This window comes from Dendroctonus ponderosae, unplaced genomic scaffold (assembly GCF_020466585.1).
Source record: "Dendroctonus ponderosae isolate FM_Combo_2020 unplaced genomic scaffold, Dpon_F_20191213v2 Dpon_F_20191213_39, whole genome shotgun sequence".
NCBI lineage: Eukaryota > Metazoa > Arthropoda > Insecta > Coleoptera > Curculionidae > Dendroctonus > Dendroctonus ponderosae.
In genome coordinates this window covers 32,464-52,640 of record NW_026018601.1, presented here as the reverse complement: position 1 = coordinate 52,640, position 20,177 = coordinate 32,464, and the positions used below count along the sequence as shown (strand labels likewise).

The 20,177-nt window shown below is 34.8% G+C and overlaps 1 protein-coding gene across 2 annotated transcripts in view; it reads right to left on the bottom strand.

Moving 5' to 3' along the window:
• The window catches only part of LOC125502323 (protein neuralized-like), a 41,240-nt gene that overhangs the window by 2,531 nt on the left and 18,532 nt on the right, over nt 1-20,177 (bottom strand). Inside the window, exons 1-10 of one of the 2 annotated variants that reach the window (XM_048665461.1) lie at nt 14,589-15,052; nt 3,096-3,268; nt 2,816-3,038; nt 2,623-2,758; nt 1,961-2,220; nt 1,753-1,896; nt 1,471-1,693; nt 1,209-1,412; nt 850-952; nt 564-761 (exon numbers count right to left, since the gene is read on the bottom strand). In XM_048665461.1, coding sequence (XP_048521418.1) covers nt 564-761; nt 850-952; nt 1,209-1,412; nt 1,471-1,693; nt 1,753-1,896; nt 1,961-2,220; nt 2,623-2,758; nt 2,816-3,038; nt 3,096-3,268; nt 14,589-14,727 — 1,803 coding nt within the window. In that variant the 5' untranslated portion in view covers nt 14,728-15,052. Of the gene's footprint in view, nt 1-563; nt 762-849; nt 953-1,208; nt 1,413-1,470; nt 1,694-1,752; nt 1,897-1,960; nt 2,221-2,622; nt 2,759-2,815; nt 3,039-3,095; nt 3,269-14,588; nt 15,053-20,177 lie in introns of those variants that run through there. The other variant, XM_048665462.1, reaches the window with a different exon arrangement.

Below are 20,177 nucleotides of genomic sequence, written 5' to 3'. Positions count from 1 at the left end.
TCCAGTACTATTCGCGAGTTCAACTACCAATGGGAGCGCAGCGAAACGTCAAATTACTCATTGCCGAGTGACTTGTCAGACTTGCCTATCTATTGGAAGTTGGCAATCAAGCGAAAAGTGACAGTTGAAATTGTGACAAAAATGAATGTGAATGAATTAATACATTGTATGAAAAAAAAAACAAAAATTAAAAGCTTGCAAAAGTTGATTAGAACAAAACAAATCACCAATGTCAACTACTACGTGCACTTGTTATGATATTCTTATCTCTCCTGGGTCTCAGTTAAACTGTGTAGTAAAAATTTTGAATCGTTTATTTCATTACGTTTCGGAGAGACAATAGCGCCATCATCAGATTTAAAATTTACACAAACTCTGATGCTTCAAAATTTTTACTCAACTCTTTGACTGAGACCCAGGAGAGATAAGAATATCATAACTTAAGCCCAGAAAAAGAAAGTAAGTTGAGCAATTTTGGTCTCCGCGAATATTTCGATAGGTAGGTAGTTGGGTAAGTATCAGTGGCTCAAATATATGTAAATTAAATTCAATTTGCTCCTTACCTCAATATACTGCGCACTGCAGCTACTCATCATAGTTCCACTAGACAGAGCATTAGACGTAGTTGGTACTGGTGCAATAACTGAGCTTACAGGCGAGAGTGGCGATGTTGTATGGTTACTGAACCCATGATGACTGATAGTAGTCGATGGTGGCAGAATCACTGATAAAACGGCACCACCATTGGCTACCGGTTGAACCTGGAATTAACATAGGAAAATGATTACTTATTCTAATAGTGTTAAAATGCTTCCGCATGTAGGTAGTCAGACAGCTAGTGATATTTACCTGGATATCGGCCTGTGGAAAACATAACCGTCCATTTTGTGGCTGCGTTGCTTGTCTGGTTTGGATCGGCATGACTTCCACATCTCGAACCACTAAACTTTGTCTGAAAAAAAGTAGAACTTCATATATAATATTCCCCAAGACTGCATTAGCAATTAATTAAAACAGACATTATTAAGTTGTTCTGATTTATTTTCCTGACTGCGTGTACTTGTTATGATATTCCTATCTTTCCTGAGTCTCAGTCAAAGTGTGAAGTAAAAACTTTGAAACATCGTTTATTTCATTACGTTTTTACTTCACACTTTGACTGAGACCCAGGAATGATAGGAATATCATTATTAAGTTGCAATGCTTACCGTGAACTGTTGTTTCCTTGCCTGGTCATTTCATTCTGGAAATTGATGCTATTAATAGACTCACTGGTTGGGATATGTCTTCTATCGACAATACTTTGGCTCGATGAGTTCCTTAGAGGACTGGCACTCAAATTTGTAGCTGTATTTCCACTTAAAAGTCGAATACGTTGAGTTGATCCGTAGATATCAAAGAATGCCCATAATCTATAATGAAAGGTAACTGTTAGCGTCAACAGAAAGATTTGTCACGCTCTGTGCATACCTAAGACTTTGGTCCACATGCATAACAACCAAAGGAGCGCCTCCGTTTTGGGAAATCTGCACTTCTCCATTTGGCGCTATGTAGAAACTAACTTCATCGCCTTTATTTAAATTTCTCGCAAAGTCTCGAGACAATACCCAGTATTCGGGCCGGTCCAATAAGAAGTTTGAATCGTCCGGTAGATCTGCCGTAGTTAACGTGGATGGATCGCAAGACGTTAATCCTAGAAATACAGTTTAGATTAAGCAACAACATCACGGAAGTTAAAAAGAGCTGTATTACCTAATCCCAGACACCCTTGGAACATCGGTTCAGTAGACAAAATTTGAACTATAATTCGTTCGGCTATCTGTAAAGGTCTTGCTGTGAAAACGTAACCCTGACAAAATTCAGTATCCGTCCTCATGGCCACGCTTCTGCAGCTACCTGAATATAAAATCAAAAATTACAAAATTGTTCGTCAGGAAATCATTTCAAGCCTCAGACTTACCACAAAATCTAACATTTCTTCCTCTGGTGCGATGAAACGGCATAGCTTGATAATTCATTGTATGAGGTTGGTATCTCAACAAGGGTAAGTTGAGATCTTGACTTTGAGACACGCTATTAGCCATTTGGTTTTGGTTGGCAACTTGTTGAATGTGCACTTGTTGCATTGCATATGTTATGCGATCTACTGGCTCGGGGGTGCGTGAATGAGCGATGACTGCCGCAGTCTCAGATGATGGCAAGGACGGTGCAACATTGGATCTGAATACACCAACAGATTACATGAGTAAATATCTTCTGAGGTTCAAACAAATTAATATTTATAAACAATTTTTAGATCTTTCGAAAGAGACTATCCACCGAGTCTATATTTCTGCCCTGTTGTGCACAATTTTACGTCTTATTAGTATTTTCGCTGGTGGGTTCGATTGCGTTTGTAGGTGTTCTAGTGAACTAGAAAAGCAGATAGTTTGGGTTAGTTATTAAGTACGTGTAGTAAGTAAAAGAGTCATTTGTTGTTAGTACAAAAAGTGGGTTTACACAAAAGTTGAGTGCTTAGGTTCAAAACGCGAACTGGAATGATGGTTTCTGTTTTCGTAATCTATTTTTTATAACTTCACACATTTAACTCAGTACTGGAAATAATGTTAAGTTAATATTTACCGTGAATTATTCAACTGGTGTCTAACATCGACGAATTCCACCCCTGTAGAATTTCCATAGACATCAATCAAGGCCCAAATTGGACCTCTGGTTTCAACACCACCGAAGAAAATCCCCTTTTCTTCGCCATTGATGCCTATACCAATAGAACTAATCAGCACCCGATAAAAACATTTCCTTACAATCAACTTACCGAAATGTACATCACCGGTTGAGGTGGCATAGTAGAACATAATGGTATTTTGGCTGCAGAATCGTTCAGGAAGGGCCTTCGCCCAATATCCCGGCTTATTGGTCAGATCGGGACAAGCGTATTTCGGCAAACCATATCTTAGACTGGTAGGATCGTTCGCCGTAAATCCGAATCGAATCACACCGCTCCAGTTGTTGGATATTTCCAAAAATTTCACACTCACCTTTCAAAGAAATTAACCATTTAATATAAATTGAATTTTCCAAAAGGAATCGTTTACCTTTTCATTCACTTTTACTGGTCGGCTACTGAAGACAATGCCTTTACAGAAGCTTTCCACTCGCTTGGCTACTGTGCCGTCGCGTGAGATTCTGATGTTTTCCCCATGGATATTGTGGAAAAGTAATGGAGGTAGATTGTTCGTGCCATGAGTATGGGAAGAAGATCTTGAGGCTGCAACAAATAGACATCGGTAAGCACTTAAATTATTAACGTCGATAAAAATTAGTTTGCCCATGACACCCTTGTAGGCTGTATACATGCTGATACTTTCAATTTTTAAATACTTCCGTTGCAAAAACATAAAAATAAACGACTTCCGAACGAATTAAGGCAAAAAGGTCGTGAGATAGTAGCGTGGATTTCATAAAAAAAATCAATCAAGTACAACCGAAACTGGTATCCAGGCCTCCCCTCTATATCTCGTTCACCTCTATTTTACCTGACAGTATGGCTATAGGTATGGTGCTTCCACCCCAACTTAAACAAAGAATTACCAGCTGTTGCTTCGGCACCCCTCGTATATGCACCGGATTTACGACACCTGGTGGATACGAAGACCCTCTGTACTATATTCAAGGTGTGCAAAAATAAACCTATGCACAAAGTTCAATGAAGACATTTTTCATTAGTATGCTCATGTTTTGCATATGCATTATTTCGCCGTTTTTATTATTGCTTATGGCAATGTCTTCAATGGAGCAGAGGCCGGCCAGTATGTGAATATCTGAAGCTTTACAACATCAAAACATAAATAAATATTAATATGTTATTTATTCTTTGTTAATTAACAAATATGACCACATTTAATGAAGTGAAATAAATGATCGTTTAAGGAAAACAAAGCGTTACAATGAACAATTGCTAGGTTGGTCTTCATCAGGATTTAAAATTGCAATGAGAAAGTGCTGTCGCATTCGCTCCAGCTTTGATATTAGGACCACAATTAATATAACTAAGTCGGAAGTGTCGTTTTTTTTTAAATAAATCGGATAAGGAAATGTGCGTCCTAATTTTGAACGCGCAAAATCTTATTACGTTTTTAGCTACTCAACTTTTTCCAACACTAAATCGTATCTTTTGCGGATTTGTATATTCTCATATTGACTTTTCTTTAATTGGATTGAACACATCAGTATTATTCATATTCACAAGAATGAGCATGACTTTTTCGATTGAAAATTACCTCGAATGAAGCACCTACTCGTATATCAAATATCATCAGTTTCAACAGCTACCGAATTAGGAGTGCTTACAGCTGATTTCTCCTTACAAATGCGATTATTCACGGATTACAACTGACATAAATATTTTTTTGGCTACTTTTAATTAAATATTAGTAGGTTGTAGAAATTATTTTACAGAGTGATTCATTAAAATCAAACAATTGTTTTATATTGGAAAGCGCTTTCTCGATGGTTTTTAATTATACGCTCTTTTTCCTTTAGTGCGGGTTTGAATAATTCTCTTTTCTTCATTAAACTATTTAAATTTACTTTCTACTGTCCAAGAATTTTAATCAGAAATGAATCACCATGTTTAATCATTACTCATCGTAGTTTCAGTATAAAACTATTTGCAAGTAAAATTATTTGATGAAATAACGTAGCTAATGAGAAAAAGCTTGCTTTTATTTATTAAAAACATGTTCATTCGTTGCCCTAAAAATATCTCAATTTATGGCTACCGATAGACCATAAGGCATAGTCTCGGCATGGGACCCGATGCACATGTTACAAGCAGGGGGTCTTATTAACGAGTAAAATTGTAGATAAAACTACAACTTGATTTTGTTATTAATTTGCATATGTAATGTTTGCTATTTTATTGCCCAGTAATTATCTTAATTTTGTGCTGGAAAGAAACATTAAATTTCAAGTAAATTTAGTTAGAAAAATAATGGAGCTACACGGGCTTATAGTGGGGATAGTTGAAAACCGTCGAACTAAAAAGCCAGGGAAGGGTAACGAGACGTGAAAAATTGCAGGCAGCTAAGCAAAGAACCGGTGGCAATATGAATGAACACAACCATAGTGAAACGAAGCTACTGTTCAAATTATATAACAATTCTGCAGCTTTTATATTCGATCTTAAAGTTTGTGTTTTACGCTTATTTATCGTTCTATTACGCCTAGTCCAGTAAATCTGTTAACAACATCGATCCTACATGCGTCTGAACATTGGCTGAAGAAAAATTGGCTGATAATAATACGTTTGAAATTCGCTGATACCAATTTAGACTAGACAACAAAGATGCATTTTGCATTCATATCATACCCTTTTGAAGAACCGATTCACCTTCCAATTTGAAGAAATAATGCCCAAATGAAAAGAATTTTCTGAGAACGAGTTTGCTCGCCATATAATCAGAATTTTTCGCACCGTGGGAAACAAACCGGATTGAAGATCTCTTCTAAAATAAATTAGACCATAATCTCAGATTCGTGTTCACTTAAATCACGCGTTGATAATTAGAATTTAAGCCAATCAATTACGAAATTATCTTACGGTTAAATCGTGTTAATTTTACTTAATGTGCGCCGTTCTGGTAGTTTTGAAGGCTTTCGTTGGTTGGGTAACACTTTATAAATAATTGTATCTGTTAGTGAAATTGGAACGATTCAAAAACTATAAAATATCCGAAAATAAATTGTGCAATTCATGCTAAAACAGCAAACTGTGCATTGAACGCAGTCGAAAACTCAAGATTAGATTTGAATAGATTAATTAAATTACACCCCCACGAAAGTTCAGCCACAATATGTCTCAAGAACACACATACCAAATTGTGTGTGATTGTGTCGGCTCAAGTGAATGAAATATTATACTCAAAGAACAAAAGGTATATTCGGTATAGCGACAAGGACTTTTACAAGCCGTTGATTCAGGGGCAAAAGCAAATTTCTACACCTTATATCCGGTTTCCGGTCTGGACGCACGTGCATGCATAAGTGCATATAGCTGAAATCCTCCTTTTCTGGATACTTCCTTCACTATTCATGAACCAAGTAGAAAAAGATACTTCACATCGTATTACTCCGTTCATTCTTTCCGCTTTAATACTTTTTTGGCACATTTTCATTTATGAACGAAAACTGTAAGTTTTTTTGGTGAATAACCCCTGAAGCTGAGTAAATTGCTGCAGTCATCCAGGGATCGATTGAAACCGTTTCCATTCGCTTTGTACTTCATTTAAATTTTAGTCTAACAGAGGGTTGAAATTAACTGACACAATGAAACGGACAGTTTAATTCCCAGGGCTGTATAACACAGAATCATTGTTTTTATCCGCATGGAACAATATTCATTTGCAGCAAAATATAATATTGCCTTAGAATTTGTTCTATAAAAATAAAACGTTTTTAATTTGATTTTCTTGATTGATAAAAATATATTCTTAGAATGTTTTGCTCTTGTCCTGTATTTTCTTAGATATTGATTCTAGGAGGAAAAACCGAAAGTTGCAGCGCTAGAAGATTTTGATACGTATTTTATTTTAGTTACGCAAAATTTCAAATAAAGGAGTGAAGATACAGTTCTAGGAGTATTTCGGGCTTCCTGCGACACATTTGAGATTGTATTTCATGTTCCGAAATTTAATTGCTGCTTTAGATTTATTGTTACTAAATTGTAAATAAGTTACATTTTAATAGCAAAAATAATTTTTTTACGCTTTTTGCGATGTAACTATTTAATTATGTACCCAAATTGTTTGTCTGATTGATTACCAGTTCTGAAGATCGCAGTTATTATAAGTAAAACGTCTACACAGTGATTTTAACTATTATTAACAGTCAATAAAATTTCCAAATCATTTAGGAACAAAACTCAAACATCAAAATGTAGGTTTCTAACTGCAAATTTTGTATTCGATATTTTTTCTGGATCGATACTCACGAATAAGCGATGGAAAAATTATAATGAAATACAATATCCGTACTATTAATTACATCAACCAACAATAAATTCCTTCAAACAATCAATTCTGAATACAGTTAGGTAACGGAAGGGAAAAATCTAGATCTGATTATTTATTAAACAAAGGTAAGTAATTAGTGCGTATTATGGTTTCCGCCCATCGGTGAACATCGCTTAAAACTTACCGGATAGAACATCTCCCACGTATGTAAATGAACAGTTACCGGTTCATGTAATGAAATGGTAATTATCATTACACATATAAAGTTGTACAGTCTATATAGCTTCCTATAAAACCACATCTTCGCGGAAATTGGACGCATTAATTAAACGAGATTTTATTCTGCAAAAATCGGTTATAGTAAATATTAGTTTAAGATTAATATAAGGATATCATATTAAAACGTGTTTTGCGCTTCATAATGTTCAAACATCTACATACATAGCGAGGCCGTAACTTCAGTTACTAGAAGTAAAAATTGGAAAGAACACTTTTAAAGCCGTGGATGATAAATTGGATTTGTTCAAAAAAATGGTTGTTAAGCAATCAATCATACTTTGAGAAATTGCTTAATAATTTATGGTGTATTTAACATTTTCAATAAATATGAAAAATCACAGCAAAATTTTTCAATAACCATAATTATTGTGATGATTATTTATGTGTGTTCGAAACTACCCATAAATATTTTTGGAGAAAAATTATTAATTACGGCTTGCGAAATTGAACAATTTCAAATTCACTATTCATACTCATAAACTACATTTACACAATCGTTTTTGGAATTTTAGGAGAACGATCCACATTTCAACGATATTGCACCCCACATGTCATCCCACGCATACAAAGGACTGCGGGGGATAAAATTCTAAATTAAGTCGTTGGAAATGCGTAAGCAAATGGAAAATCCCTCGTGTATTTTTATGCCCTTGCATGATCACATGTTGAAAAATTCGGTACATTGATCGAGCTTTCATTATAAGCACAACGTTTATCAATAATAAGTATTTAGAATAGATAATCAGTTTTTTACAAATTTTTCTCACAAATTAGAAGAGTTTCCCAACGACGAAACCCATTAACCAGATTTTAAGTCGCATTCCGCGAAGGATTTCAGTTCTAATCAAACACCTGAGCAACATTCCGAAAATAAAAGCCTAATGATAACAGAGCAAAACCAGCCAGCTAAATACATTTTAAGATCTTTTTGATTATAGGCCTACATTTTCCCATAAACTTCTCGAATGTGTTGCTCCTCCCTGGTATGCTCGAGCCAATAAAACTAATTGATTATCTAGTTGTTCTAAATTGTCAGGAGTTAAATTTATTTACCAGGGATGCCATAAAATTGCAGAAGCGCGCAGAGATTTGAAAACTTATAGGCAGGCAATATGTTTGTTTTGCCATTGATCTTATCGATCGAATTTGCCAAACTCACTTATGTGGCTTTTGCAGCTTGAACTAGCAACATTTTGAGGTGCATTCAATATCGATAGACCCAGTAAGAGGGCTGAATGTTGCCTGGACATGATGGGGATGTGTGAAAGGAAAATATCCAGATGCCAATGAGACAAATGCTTCCAGTGATCCCACCGCTGCTAATAATTGACTAAATCGACTTCCACAATTAAACAAAGAGACCTGGTAAGTCGTCATGAGCTCTGAGAAGCCCGTCGATTCTTTGTGACGTAGTAGGAACTCGACGTTCACTTATTTCCCACGGTATACTCTTGCTGGTGAGCATCTTCTACTAACGCGGCTTCAAGTCGTGTCGTTACGTAAGGAAACAATGTTGAGGCCGAACATAGACGGCGCAAGAATTTTCACATGCATTCGGCACTTGAATGAACACTTGTCCAATTTAGTTAAAACTAGGTCTTCACAGGTTGTATTGTTTAATGCAGCACTGTAGAACTTGGGCTTGATCGAAGGAAAACGATGCAAAACGACCATCCAACGCACTATTCTTCATTTGGAAATTAATGCTTCCACCACCTAGAGTAGATATAGACCCATATAGATTATCTCTCTAGAAGTTGAAGATATGCATAATTCAACTGATATCTATAGGCTTGGAGAACTTCTTCCTACGCTGAGTTAAAATGGAGCGGAAGCCCATAAATAGGATACGGAAATGTGTTAAGTTCAATTCCTGATAACTTCAAAACGAGCTGCAATTGATACGTCACTGAGTTTGCGATACCGATAAATCTTGGTAGGGTTTCACTTTTTGCCATATCTGCGCTTCTTTACCGTTCACATTTCGATTTGTGGATTGACCTTTACACTTTGACAACCCCTACCCACCTTGTAATCCATTAAGTCCTGTTTGTTATGCTACTATCTGTTGAACTTCGAAATTTCCTAGTGTCGATTAAATAGGAGAGAATGAGATTTAATTATAACTTGGAAATGTACTGATATGCGGCTTCCCATTATGTATTCTAGGCGTCTTGCCTGAATTGATGTTACTCACTTTATTAAACATTCTTAATCAATTTACCAGATGCTCATCGTGAATCTTTATTCAATACCATGAGTAATCAGCTGAAAGGTAAAGGGTGTTTTATTCATCAGATACCACCCATTATCTGCTACATCTCAATGCTGCATGAAATTTTAAAGGAAAAACAATGGTCAGTTAAATTTTAAATTCATCCAGGCAGCCATCCAATCTATAATTTCTCTCAGTATTTGATGAGTTTCCGGGTGATCATTTTCGAAAGCCCCCCTTCTAATGAATTGCCAAAGCTAGCCACAAATGCCCTAATCCCAAGTAAGCTTTTACAAATTTAACTTTCCTCTGCATCCCGAAAATAAACTTGGGGTGTTTCTATGGGGTAAAGAACCCGACATTAGAGGCATCTGTCTAGGACAGAAAAATCTCCCGAGATATCTTTCGCATCTGTCCTAGAGAAGCTGCCCCTATTTAGGATCTAGGGGTGTTTTCGCAATACCCGCTAAATTTGGTTTTGTAGAGTCTACATTTGATATTCTATTGTGCATCAACAATAACATTTTGCGAAAACGTGCAAAAAAGTGCAAAAGATAATATTTTCTTTAAATAATCCACTGATGCGATTCTGGTGGCAAATAAGCCAAAAAAATATTTCAAACTAATTGCTTGTGTGGTTAATAGTTGATGAAATTCCAAAGCCATTATAAATTGATAATTGAATAATCACAATAAAATTATTTTAAGAAAATGAACTTTAAGCCTAAAGCCTAACTAATTTTAAAAGCCATAAAATTTTATCAATACTAGGATTTGAGTTAGAATCAATTAGAAAAATTCGTTTCGCTACTAATGTCAATTGAAGTCAATACCCAATACAGAAAAGGAAATTAAAATGGAAAAAGTAGCATTAAAAATTTGCATTATTTTAAACTGTGCATTATTTTAAAGAAATAGTTACAACGCACAGAAAGGACCTTGTTACAACACATCAATAAATTAAGAACGTTTTTTCCACTTATCATAATTAACGAATATATAAAAATGCAAAAAATAAGCACGACCAAGGAAAGAGAGAATATTTAGGCCAGTCAGGGACAACAAGAGGAAATATGTAGAATTTAAAGACATAAACGAATTATTTTCTGCTGCCATAAGACATTAAAACACCATGACGCAATACTAAGGATACAAGTTAGAAACGTTTTAAAAATTTTGTTTGTTATGAATGTGGACACTAAACACAAAAAAATATGAAAGAAATGTCATTAAATAACTTTCAAAGTGTAAAGGATTACGTTGACACTATTTTAGAGAAAGAAATGAATTAACTAATGCCATATAAAAGTAAATATGCTGCCTAAACTGTTAAAAACTGCAAAAACATTACATTACATTATGTTAGAAGCTTAATTAGGCATAATTCTTTATAATAATTCGAAACATTCTAGGTAAATGAATTAATCTTCAATTTTCTCTACTGTGAAGTCGCAGTCGTTCACAAATGTGGCTGCGAAAATTCCCTTTTGTCCGCTCTAGTTTATAGACGTCCTTCATTCGAGTACGCCTAGAAACAGTATTAGAAACCCTATTTTGTTCTTCATATTCCCAAAAGAAAATAACCACTATAACTCATGGAAAGCCAATTTATTTTTATAATAGCTGGTGTTGGAGCCTAGTCGGTCGGGAAAGCCGCCCTCATAGATCATTGGAAAATCGATTATATTTTCCAGTTTATATCGGTGGAGCCACAGAAAGGGTATTGTAGGCCTTGATAGCAACGTAATTTTGAGGATTTTGTTTGCCAAGTAGGATTGTGATCCAAGTTCGCCGTTATTACTTTATAGTTCGTATTTCATAATTTGCTTATGATTATAAAGTTAAAATATATATTAAAGTTATATATTAAAACTATTCTACACCAGGTTAATTTATAATACTTTTTTTTAGATATTGAGTTGCTAACTTTTTCCGGGAAATAATATTGAATTTGCAGTACTTACATAGGCAATACAAGCTATGGTAAAATGCAAAATTTTGGTCTTGGTTACTTTTTTTTATATCAAAATAGCTTACGGACGGACGTTAAAGTAGATCATCAGGTTTTACAACACAGGCAAGTGTACCAAGCGGCTGAAAATTCAGAATCAGTTTTAACCGATTAAATGTTAATTTTGAGACACTAAATTCTTGATCAGACAGATTACACAGTTTTTATCGGCAAATTCAATTAAAAAATCATATTTAATGTTGGATTAGATAATTAAATCAAACACTTTCATGTTGATCGCTCCCATAGTCGGGTTAAAAAGCCATGCAACTTTCTATTGAGCAAATTATAAACTGAGTGAAAATAAACATTGAATCAATATTTAACTAATGATTCGAACACATCAACAATTTATTCGACCGTAATATAGTAGGTCCTTTTGAACTTAGCGATTCCCAAATTCCATACATGTTGGGCACTTAATGCATGTAAGTGTTATCAGGCCATCGAAATGGCTCTAACAACACACGTGTGCCAATGACAACAAATAGGGGGAAAGAAACGCAATTTCCAACAATTAGTAACGGTTTTCAGTTGTTACACATCGTTTCGTTCAATGGACGCTAGGAATGAGACATGCGACTCATGAGAGCCGATGATTTTCGGAACTTACAAAAACAAAAAAAACTGTGGGAAAATGCTTAAAACTATAATAAAAAATGTAAATAAAAATGAAGTTAGTGACCACGGACAATGATTATGTTTACCCAAAAGCTTTATTTGGTATGGTAATTATTTCAGGTATGCACGCATACACTTCTGTAAACATGTGAAGTACCTATGGGAAAACTTTACCATCGGGCTGAATGATAATTCATGAATTGATTTGGCAGGAAAACGAAGAAGTTTTATTCATACAGCCAATAACTCCCCAGTTATTAAAGCAAAGTAATAAAAACACTTTGGAGGCAGCAATGCATGCTTGTGGCCCATAATTGGTTGAAACATTGAGAATGCCATGCCAAAGAAAATCCAACAACGATGTATCGAGTCGTAGGAGAGAGAAGACAAGAGAAAATATGAAGCTCTTCGTGTCCATATTGCGAGATGGTTCTTTGTGTGAAAAAGGAATCTTCTCACGGTCTTTCTTTGCCCCGAGTGGACGATTCATGGACCAATCATTAAGTTTATACATTTATAAGTCAGCCAGTATACATGGTCCTGCCAAAATGTAACAAGCCAAAAAATATATGTTCTACTTCACAAGAAGCACAGCCATGAACTTTTCAACTTGATCATGCAGACCAAAATTGCATGAAAGTTCCTAGTCGGGTATCCATGCAACGAAACTCTTTTAATACAATCGCTGGCATCTCCAAGGATCTATTAAAAGCGCTCTAAAATTACATGGAGATTGGTACTCGACCTAAAAATACGGCCGTAAATCCAATAAAAACTGCTGCTCTACTTGTATGAAAATCAATAGTGTACTTCCTAATAGATATATTTCAGAGGGATGAAGCGAATGTCTTAGAATATAGACGATTTAAGTTTTCTAGACCGAATATTAGCAAATAATTGAAAAGTGGATTTTAGATGTTTTCCTGCCAGGTATTCAAATTAATTTCACTCTAATGATGAATGCAAATAAACATCATTATACAGTAATGGAAAAAATATGTGGGTCAGACTAAACTGTTCTTTCATCAATTTATTCCAATTAACCAATTAAAATTTTACTAAATGCGACAAAATTTCACATTTTTGCCGGAAATGAGGAGCCCGCTAATCAGAACTGTAAATTTCCGGTAGCAAACTAAAAACTCAACAACCAGAATGTTTTGGCATTGAAAATTGATTTTTTTTCGAAATCTGTGAACGGGATAATCAATCTAAAACGAGAATAATTAATTATGACGGTTTAACAATTGCACATTTTAACCCGAGTAAATATTTATTTCAGGTTTGTACGCATGTGTTTCATAAGACGTGGGATCAACTTTTCTCGCTTTGATAATGCATGCAGATATATTGCAAATGATTGCAGCAGTTAATTTGTTCAATGATTTACACGGGAGAAAATTCGACTTGTTTATTATTAACTTGTAAATATTATAATCAAACTAATTTGAAGCTGAGCCAGGAGATAACAAAATCTACACATACATCGCATTATTTCGAATACCTCAGATATAATGCAGTATCTGTCGATGTTTGGAGCACTGTTGTTTTTAATTCAAATTCAAGTATTTATAAATAAGAAACATAATCGTTAATTTTGAATATGGAATCCAAATAATGATTAAAACGTATTTTACGAAACCTGAACAACATTTTCAAATAGGGTCTCTGAATTATTTTTAAAACACTTCTTTGCTTAGTTACTCGTTTGTTCTGAAACAGTGACCAGTACTCTCATTGTCCATTCAAATTATTGATTAGGATCTTCCATTTCAATCTGTTCAATCAAATTAAGCGATTCCTTCTCAAAGGATTCAACAAATGTTGAAGTGCATGATGAACAACTTAGGAAAACATTAGAAGCGCACAATGTGTTAATTAACCTTAATTTAGCATCGCCTTAATATATTTTCTACCTCAAACAAACTAGTTGAAAATCCCAGGGCTGTTTTCTAATGGATTTGCAAAATGGGATGTTTATAAAATGGAAATGTGTCTTCTTAGTGTTTACTTCGCTTCTCAATATTATTAAATTGAAACTTTTATGAAGTTGGACGCCTTTAATTTGAGAATTACATCATTGCAAGAGTAAGAATTGGAAATAATTTTGTGTTCGATGTTATGTTGAGATATTCAAACTGACTTATTGATGATTAAAGCGCCTTTATAGTTCTACTATTTGCACATTTTGAAGAATTGCAAAATTTGCTTACTAGTATTTATATGCATGTTTTTCATGTAGATTCTATTAAAAAGTAATACACAAATTGACATTTTTGCAATTCTTCAAATAGTGCCATGCCTAGTAAACATCTACCGATCCGAATACCGAATATCTAAAAGTTAGTGGAAACGTTTTATGATAAATACTCGTATCTGAAGGGCAGTTTAAAGGCACCCTTCTTCACCGAAATTATCATTTGCAAATTGTCGTTGAAAATGTACGCACCTATTCCCATCTTCTTCTTAATCTTCTTGAGGACCTTCATCTTCTTCAAGGGTGAAAATCCACTGCTTTTCGACTCCTTGCAATTATTGTTCTCTTCTGCTTGGCACTGCTGACAAGCCTGTGCTCCTATCACACCCATAAATATGTTTCAGTTGCTTGATACCGCGAAAACAATCAGCTGACACATCCGAAATAGACTCAAAATGAAAAAGCGTTTAACAATAAGAAGCTTTTGACAAATCACTGAATACACTTAGGCGCGCTTGAACGACTGCACCGCGGAGTTTGAATTTAAAGCGATTTTATATACGAAATGTCAATGTTGAGTGTGAAAAACTTATACAAAGTCACTTTCACGTACTTCGCGAACCCTAAGCGGAAAGTCTACGAGATCGACTCTACCGCAGTGTGCTTCGAACTGATGAGGAATTGTGACGCATTCTCCAGCAAAAGAGCACTGTTCGATAAGAGTGGAGAGGAGGACAGATGTCGGCACGCGCCCTCAACCAATGGGAGGCGAGACACACGCCAACTGTGATCACACCGGCAGAAGGTTGTAAAAAAAGCAGATGTGATATAGACCGATAGGTTTCTCAAAAGTTACTTTTTGGTTATTTTCTATATCTTAAACAATTTTTTCTCGATCGCTCCAATATGTTCCTTGAACAGTCAGTCAGTCGTCATCACCTACTATTTTGAAAATCAATCAAAGAATCGATCAAGTAATGAACACCAATTAAATTTTTTCGATAAACATATGTTCACATTTTAGTGAAAAATTTATTCTGTTCTGTCCTGACATTAATTTTGCTCTTGGCTGCCTCCAATAAAATCAAAATAACAAATGACAAGATGTTGCATTTTACAACCAACTGAAAGGATGGCGCTTATACAAAACATTATTGCAGGGAAGGTCACTGAATTGGATTGAATATGATGTGTTATAAATATTCTCCTTACTGCTCTGCTCTTTATATCATTCTTGGTAATCAATTCCATTCATTCAATAAATTATTAATGCTGTTCTTAATTATATATAGTTATTATTAATATGCGCATTTTTTTACAAGTTTTCTAGCTATTGGAGCAACAAACTTTCAAAGCCAACAAACACATAATAAAGTGCGGTCTTCACATTTGTCTTGTGTGCTGCTGTTGCTCAATAGGCGTTGTAACTTTTATCCAGTGATCGTAAAACTGATAATCAATTAACATTTTTTCTTTCCATTTCCATCTTGATGCTTTTCTACAACTCTGTTGCGCCAATAAATTGCTACTGCGATTTACATGCCGAATAACTTATTTAAAACTGTTAAATGTTTACTACATTTATTAAGTAATATAAAGTCGAAGAAACAGAACTGGTACTACTGGTTTACAAATTTCAACATACCTAAAACCCATCCATTTTATTGCTGTATTTTGTGTGTATCCGCCTATCAATCGATATACATATCTTCAATGGAAGCACTTAATAATGCAACATTTTATGAATATATTAGTATGAGCTGTTACTTGATAAAATTATTGACTTTTGCTTTCATTAGTATTTAGATTTTACGTAATATCTAATTCGTAATTAACTTGAACATAAAAGGTTGGTTTCATATTGATTCTCGTCATATATATATACACCGCTGTGAAGCGCAGCGCAATGTAGAAAATTGGATCTCAGTTCTTTGTTTTTACATTTGCAAAAGATTTTGAAACTGGTAAGAAATCTTAAAGATATGGTAATTTCAGTGCCTTGTTATTCAGATCACTCCGAGGTTTTCCGTCAACTACATGAAAAAAGACGCATACGAATTTTTAATATCTTTCAGGTCACGAACAGGGGCAAAGTTGAAACACGGTGCAAACCTCGCTTTAAAACTTCAAAAAATCGTCGACATGATGAGAATGACAATAGTAAGGTTGAACAATCGATTTCAATCTAAAGAAGTAAACTTAGGCAACAAGCAAACCGAAATAAAGTCCATATTTCATATCTGAATCATGTACCTTTCAATCATTGCAGTTGCAATATACATAGATAGTTATCTATGTTTTTTATTCCTAATTTCTTCTGAATATTTTAATTTTCATTTATTTCTTCCTGGATAAATTTTTCTTTTACAGCCGTATGAAATGTCGATTCTGATGCTTGAAAACCATTATGGTTAATTTACGCTGGTTTATACTGCGCCACAATAAAAAATCAAAACAGGATTATTAATAATTTTACTTGCCTTATACAGTACGTTTTATAATATGCGCTTCTTACGCAAGTAAGGACTAATTTTTTTGGTTTTATTTTACTGCAGCGTGAAAACCTCTTAAATTTTTGCCTTAAAAATGTGCTTAAAGAAGTAATGGAAAGTTTTGTGGCAGTAGAAAAACTCATTCATTTTTTAAAAACTGAAACATATTCTGTTGTGACAATCACGATTTATTGGCAAACTGTTCCGAATACTCTCCGATTTATAAATTGCTAATAACTGCGGTATACATTGAGAAAAACTCAGTAGGAATGTGAAAGAAATTGAAGGTAAACATAATGACATCATAACACAACCAATAGCAATAAATGCAATAAAACAGGATATAAAGAGCGAAGGGAGAAACAGGATCAATATTTCGTCTCTGCTGACGAAAATAAAGATTAGAAGCACTCGGCTTTGGTATGAATTAACAATATATTCTCTATTAGAAGAATCAGATCAAAAAGCAAGATCTTTTTAAAAAATTTAAAAACGCGTTTTGTAAAAAACCAATTAGCATAGAAAGTAATAAATATAAGTAACAGATACATTAGAAGACACGAAAAACAAACACAATTTAAACTTTTATAGACAAAACAGCTACAAAAATAACTTGAAAATAAACAAAGAAGCAACAGTGTGAATGCAACAATTTCAACCCCATAACTAACACAACTTTTAGTAACAAATTTTTGACAACGTGGCATTAAATAGCTCTAACTATGAAATTTTGAACACAGTTAACGAAATGGAAATTGAAAAAGAATGATGGTATTGATTAATCTAAAATTAGCAGTCAAACAGATTCTTACTTTGTAAAATAGTATTTCAAACTAAAACCTACTAGTTTTCAAGTTCAAATTTCCTTAACATTTGCACCATTAATTGCTTAAACTAACACTGAAAAGTTCAAAGCGCATTCATTCCAAACATGGTTTCGAATGTTTCGATCAAGGGTTAATATTGGAGAATTAAGATGTTTTTGGCTGTTAACAGACGACAGATAAATTTGAAATTTATTTAAAGAAATGTTTCTCTATTCCATCAATTGATTGATCGTCCTGCCTGGAAGACAGAGTTATTTTCCGAATGTTCGCGTAATTCTGACATTCTGACCCATCGAAACCCGCCCTGAGATGTTCCCAGATCCCAGTTCAACACAACAATCATGTGATGCACGTGTGCCTTCTTAAAGAAATAGCTTTCGGACGTAGCGGATTTTCCACCAACCATTAGTTAGGCACAATAGATCTGTTTTCTGAAAGAAGTCACCTGATAACAAGGTGCACATATGGGATCTTTAAAGTCTTTAAAGGGACTTGTTGGTTTTTTTATTTTTAAAGATCTTCTGGTTGCCAGGTACGACGCGGGGGTGCACCAACAGGCATTTCGTCTATGGATAACAATGGGCAAGATGTTGGCTTTATGTGAGATTTCACAAGGTTTTATGCAAGGTTTCTTAGAACGGGACTGGCGGGAATCGCGATGACGACAATTTGCAGAAAATGCAATATGCATGTGAGACGGGAATTATATCGTTGAATAAGCCCAGATAGAGTTAGCCAACATCCCTTTCCTTCACCTGTTCGATCTGAATTTTTCTATAGAACCGCGTAAGATGACCAATGGGAAAGAAACCAACCACTAAAGATTAAAACAGGTGAACGTCGCGAAGAAATAAACCAGGCAAGGTGTGCTAATCAGCTGCCCGTTTCTCTCAAAACGTCTTAAGATGAAGTAGCCCACATATTGGCAGATGCCCGGTATTTTTTATTATTATAGTAACATGCTAGTGTTACTTTTATTTAAATAAACTGTTGCGCGTGAATCATGAAACACGGGGCAAACATGTATTGATGATGTTATTTTTTCACATTTGCAAATGCTTACAGGACCCACACTGCCCACATACGTTGGATAGTGCACTTAATTAGTGGAAGCAGATTTAATAAAGATATACATTTTGTTGATAAACAGCTTCATAGAAAGTCCAAACAGAACACACAAGTACACTCAATAAACAAGCAAATATAACGAATATATAAATCTAAATGCAGATCACAGGCTATCGCACCTTGGCTTACATGCTAATCTAAACACATAAAACTTAGAAGCGAACTGCAAAAATAAACCGGTCAGTATTCGATTTCAAAATTTATATCGCTTTTATATTGTTTTAATTGTTAGTTTACGATTGGAACTAATAAACAATCACGTACTAAATCTTTGTTCCGGGATTTCATAAGAGATTCCTAAATAAAAATAAGTCAGTGAGTCAACGGACCTGGATTCAAATATGTTCCACTTCTTAACATTCCGGGAATTTGCTATAAATATACAATGTGAAGATAATGTGTGCCGCTCGTGAGGAATGTTCAACATTTGCCATTTTTAACTTTTAAGAGCACACTGATTTTTTGGCCCTATTTGATTTTTTGTGAGATTTGCACAATCTTGGAATTGACTGGAAAATCTTCAGTCAGAATAAAGGAATATATAATTATATATAAAACTCGGTTCCGATAACAAAAGAACTTCAGGAACTTTATATAGAATATATTTGAATCTGACCCGGTGAACCAGCTATCGACAAACACAAACTCTGTACAATAGTGAGAGTAAAATACATGGGCTGCATAGCCGTACAGGAAGGAAAAATGGAGATTGAGAGCTCACAAGAGTCCGAATGAGATCGAGCCTCTCAGGAGGGATTTTTATAAAACCAAAATAAAAAAGGGGCCGAAATCCAACCAATTCAGCCCTTACATCTCCAATGCAAGAAGCAAAAAAAAAGCGTTGGACACACCATTAACATCATTGCAGAAATACACACAAATCACAACAAAAACCATAAAAATGGCAACAACAACAATTTTACCAACAAGAAGACCTTTACAACCGCGCTTCCCCACATATCAACACGCATTCTTAGTGCATTACGGTTTAAACAAGCGCAAAACAATAAGGTTGTCCAAATTGTGATAATGATCTGGTGCAATGTAGAAAATTCGATTTTCTCACGACCCAAAAACCCAGCTGTTTACACCCACATGATCATGACATAAAATCATAACATGAAAACCGTCCTCAGATTTAAATCCCAGTGCATCCAAATCAGCTGACACGAAGGACCAAAACTAAACTGATTTCTGTTGTTACTGAACTTTACTCAAACCGTATTCGGATCTTATGCAAGCTTGCTTTGGCAGAATAGCGTTTGGGCAGGTATAGACCTATTATATTATTTGCACAATTTTTCTTTAAGGTGAATGATCTTCTTTTCAGAGTTAAATGTCCTGTGGCATACAAAAGAAATCGGCTGTGAGATATCAGCTGGTTCAGCGGCAAG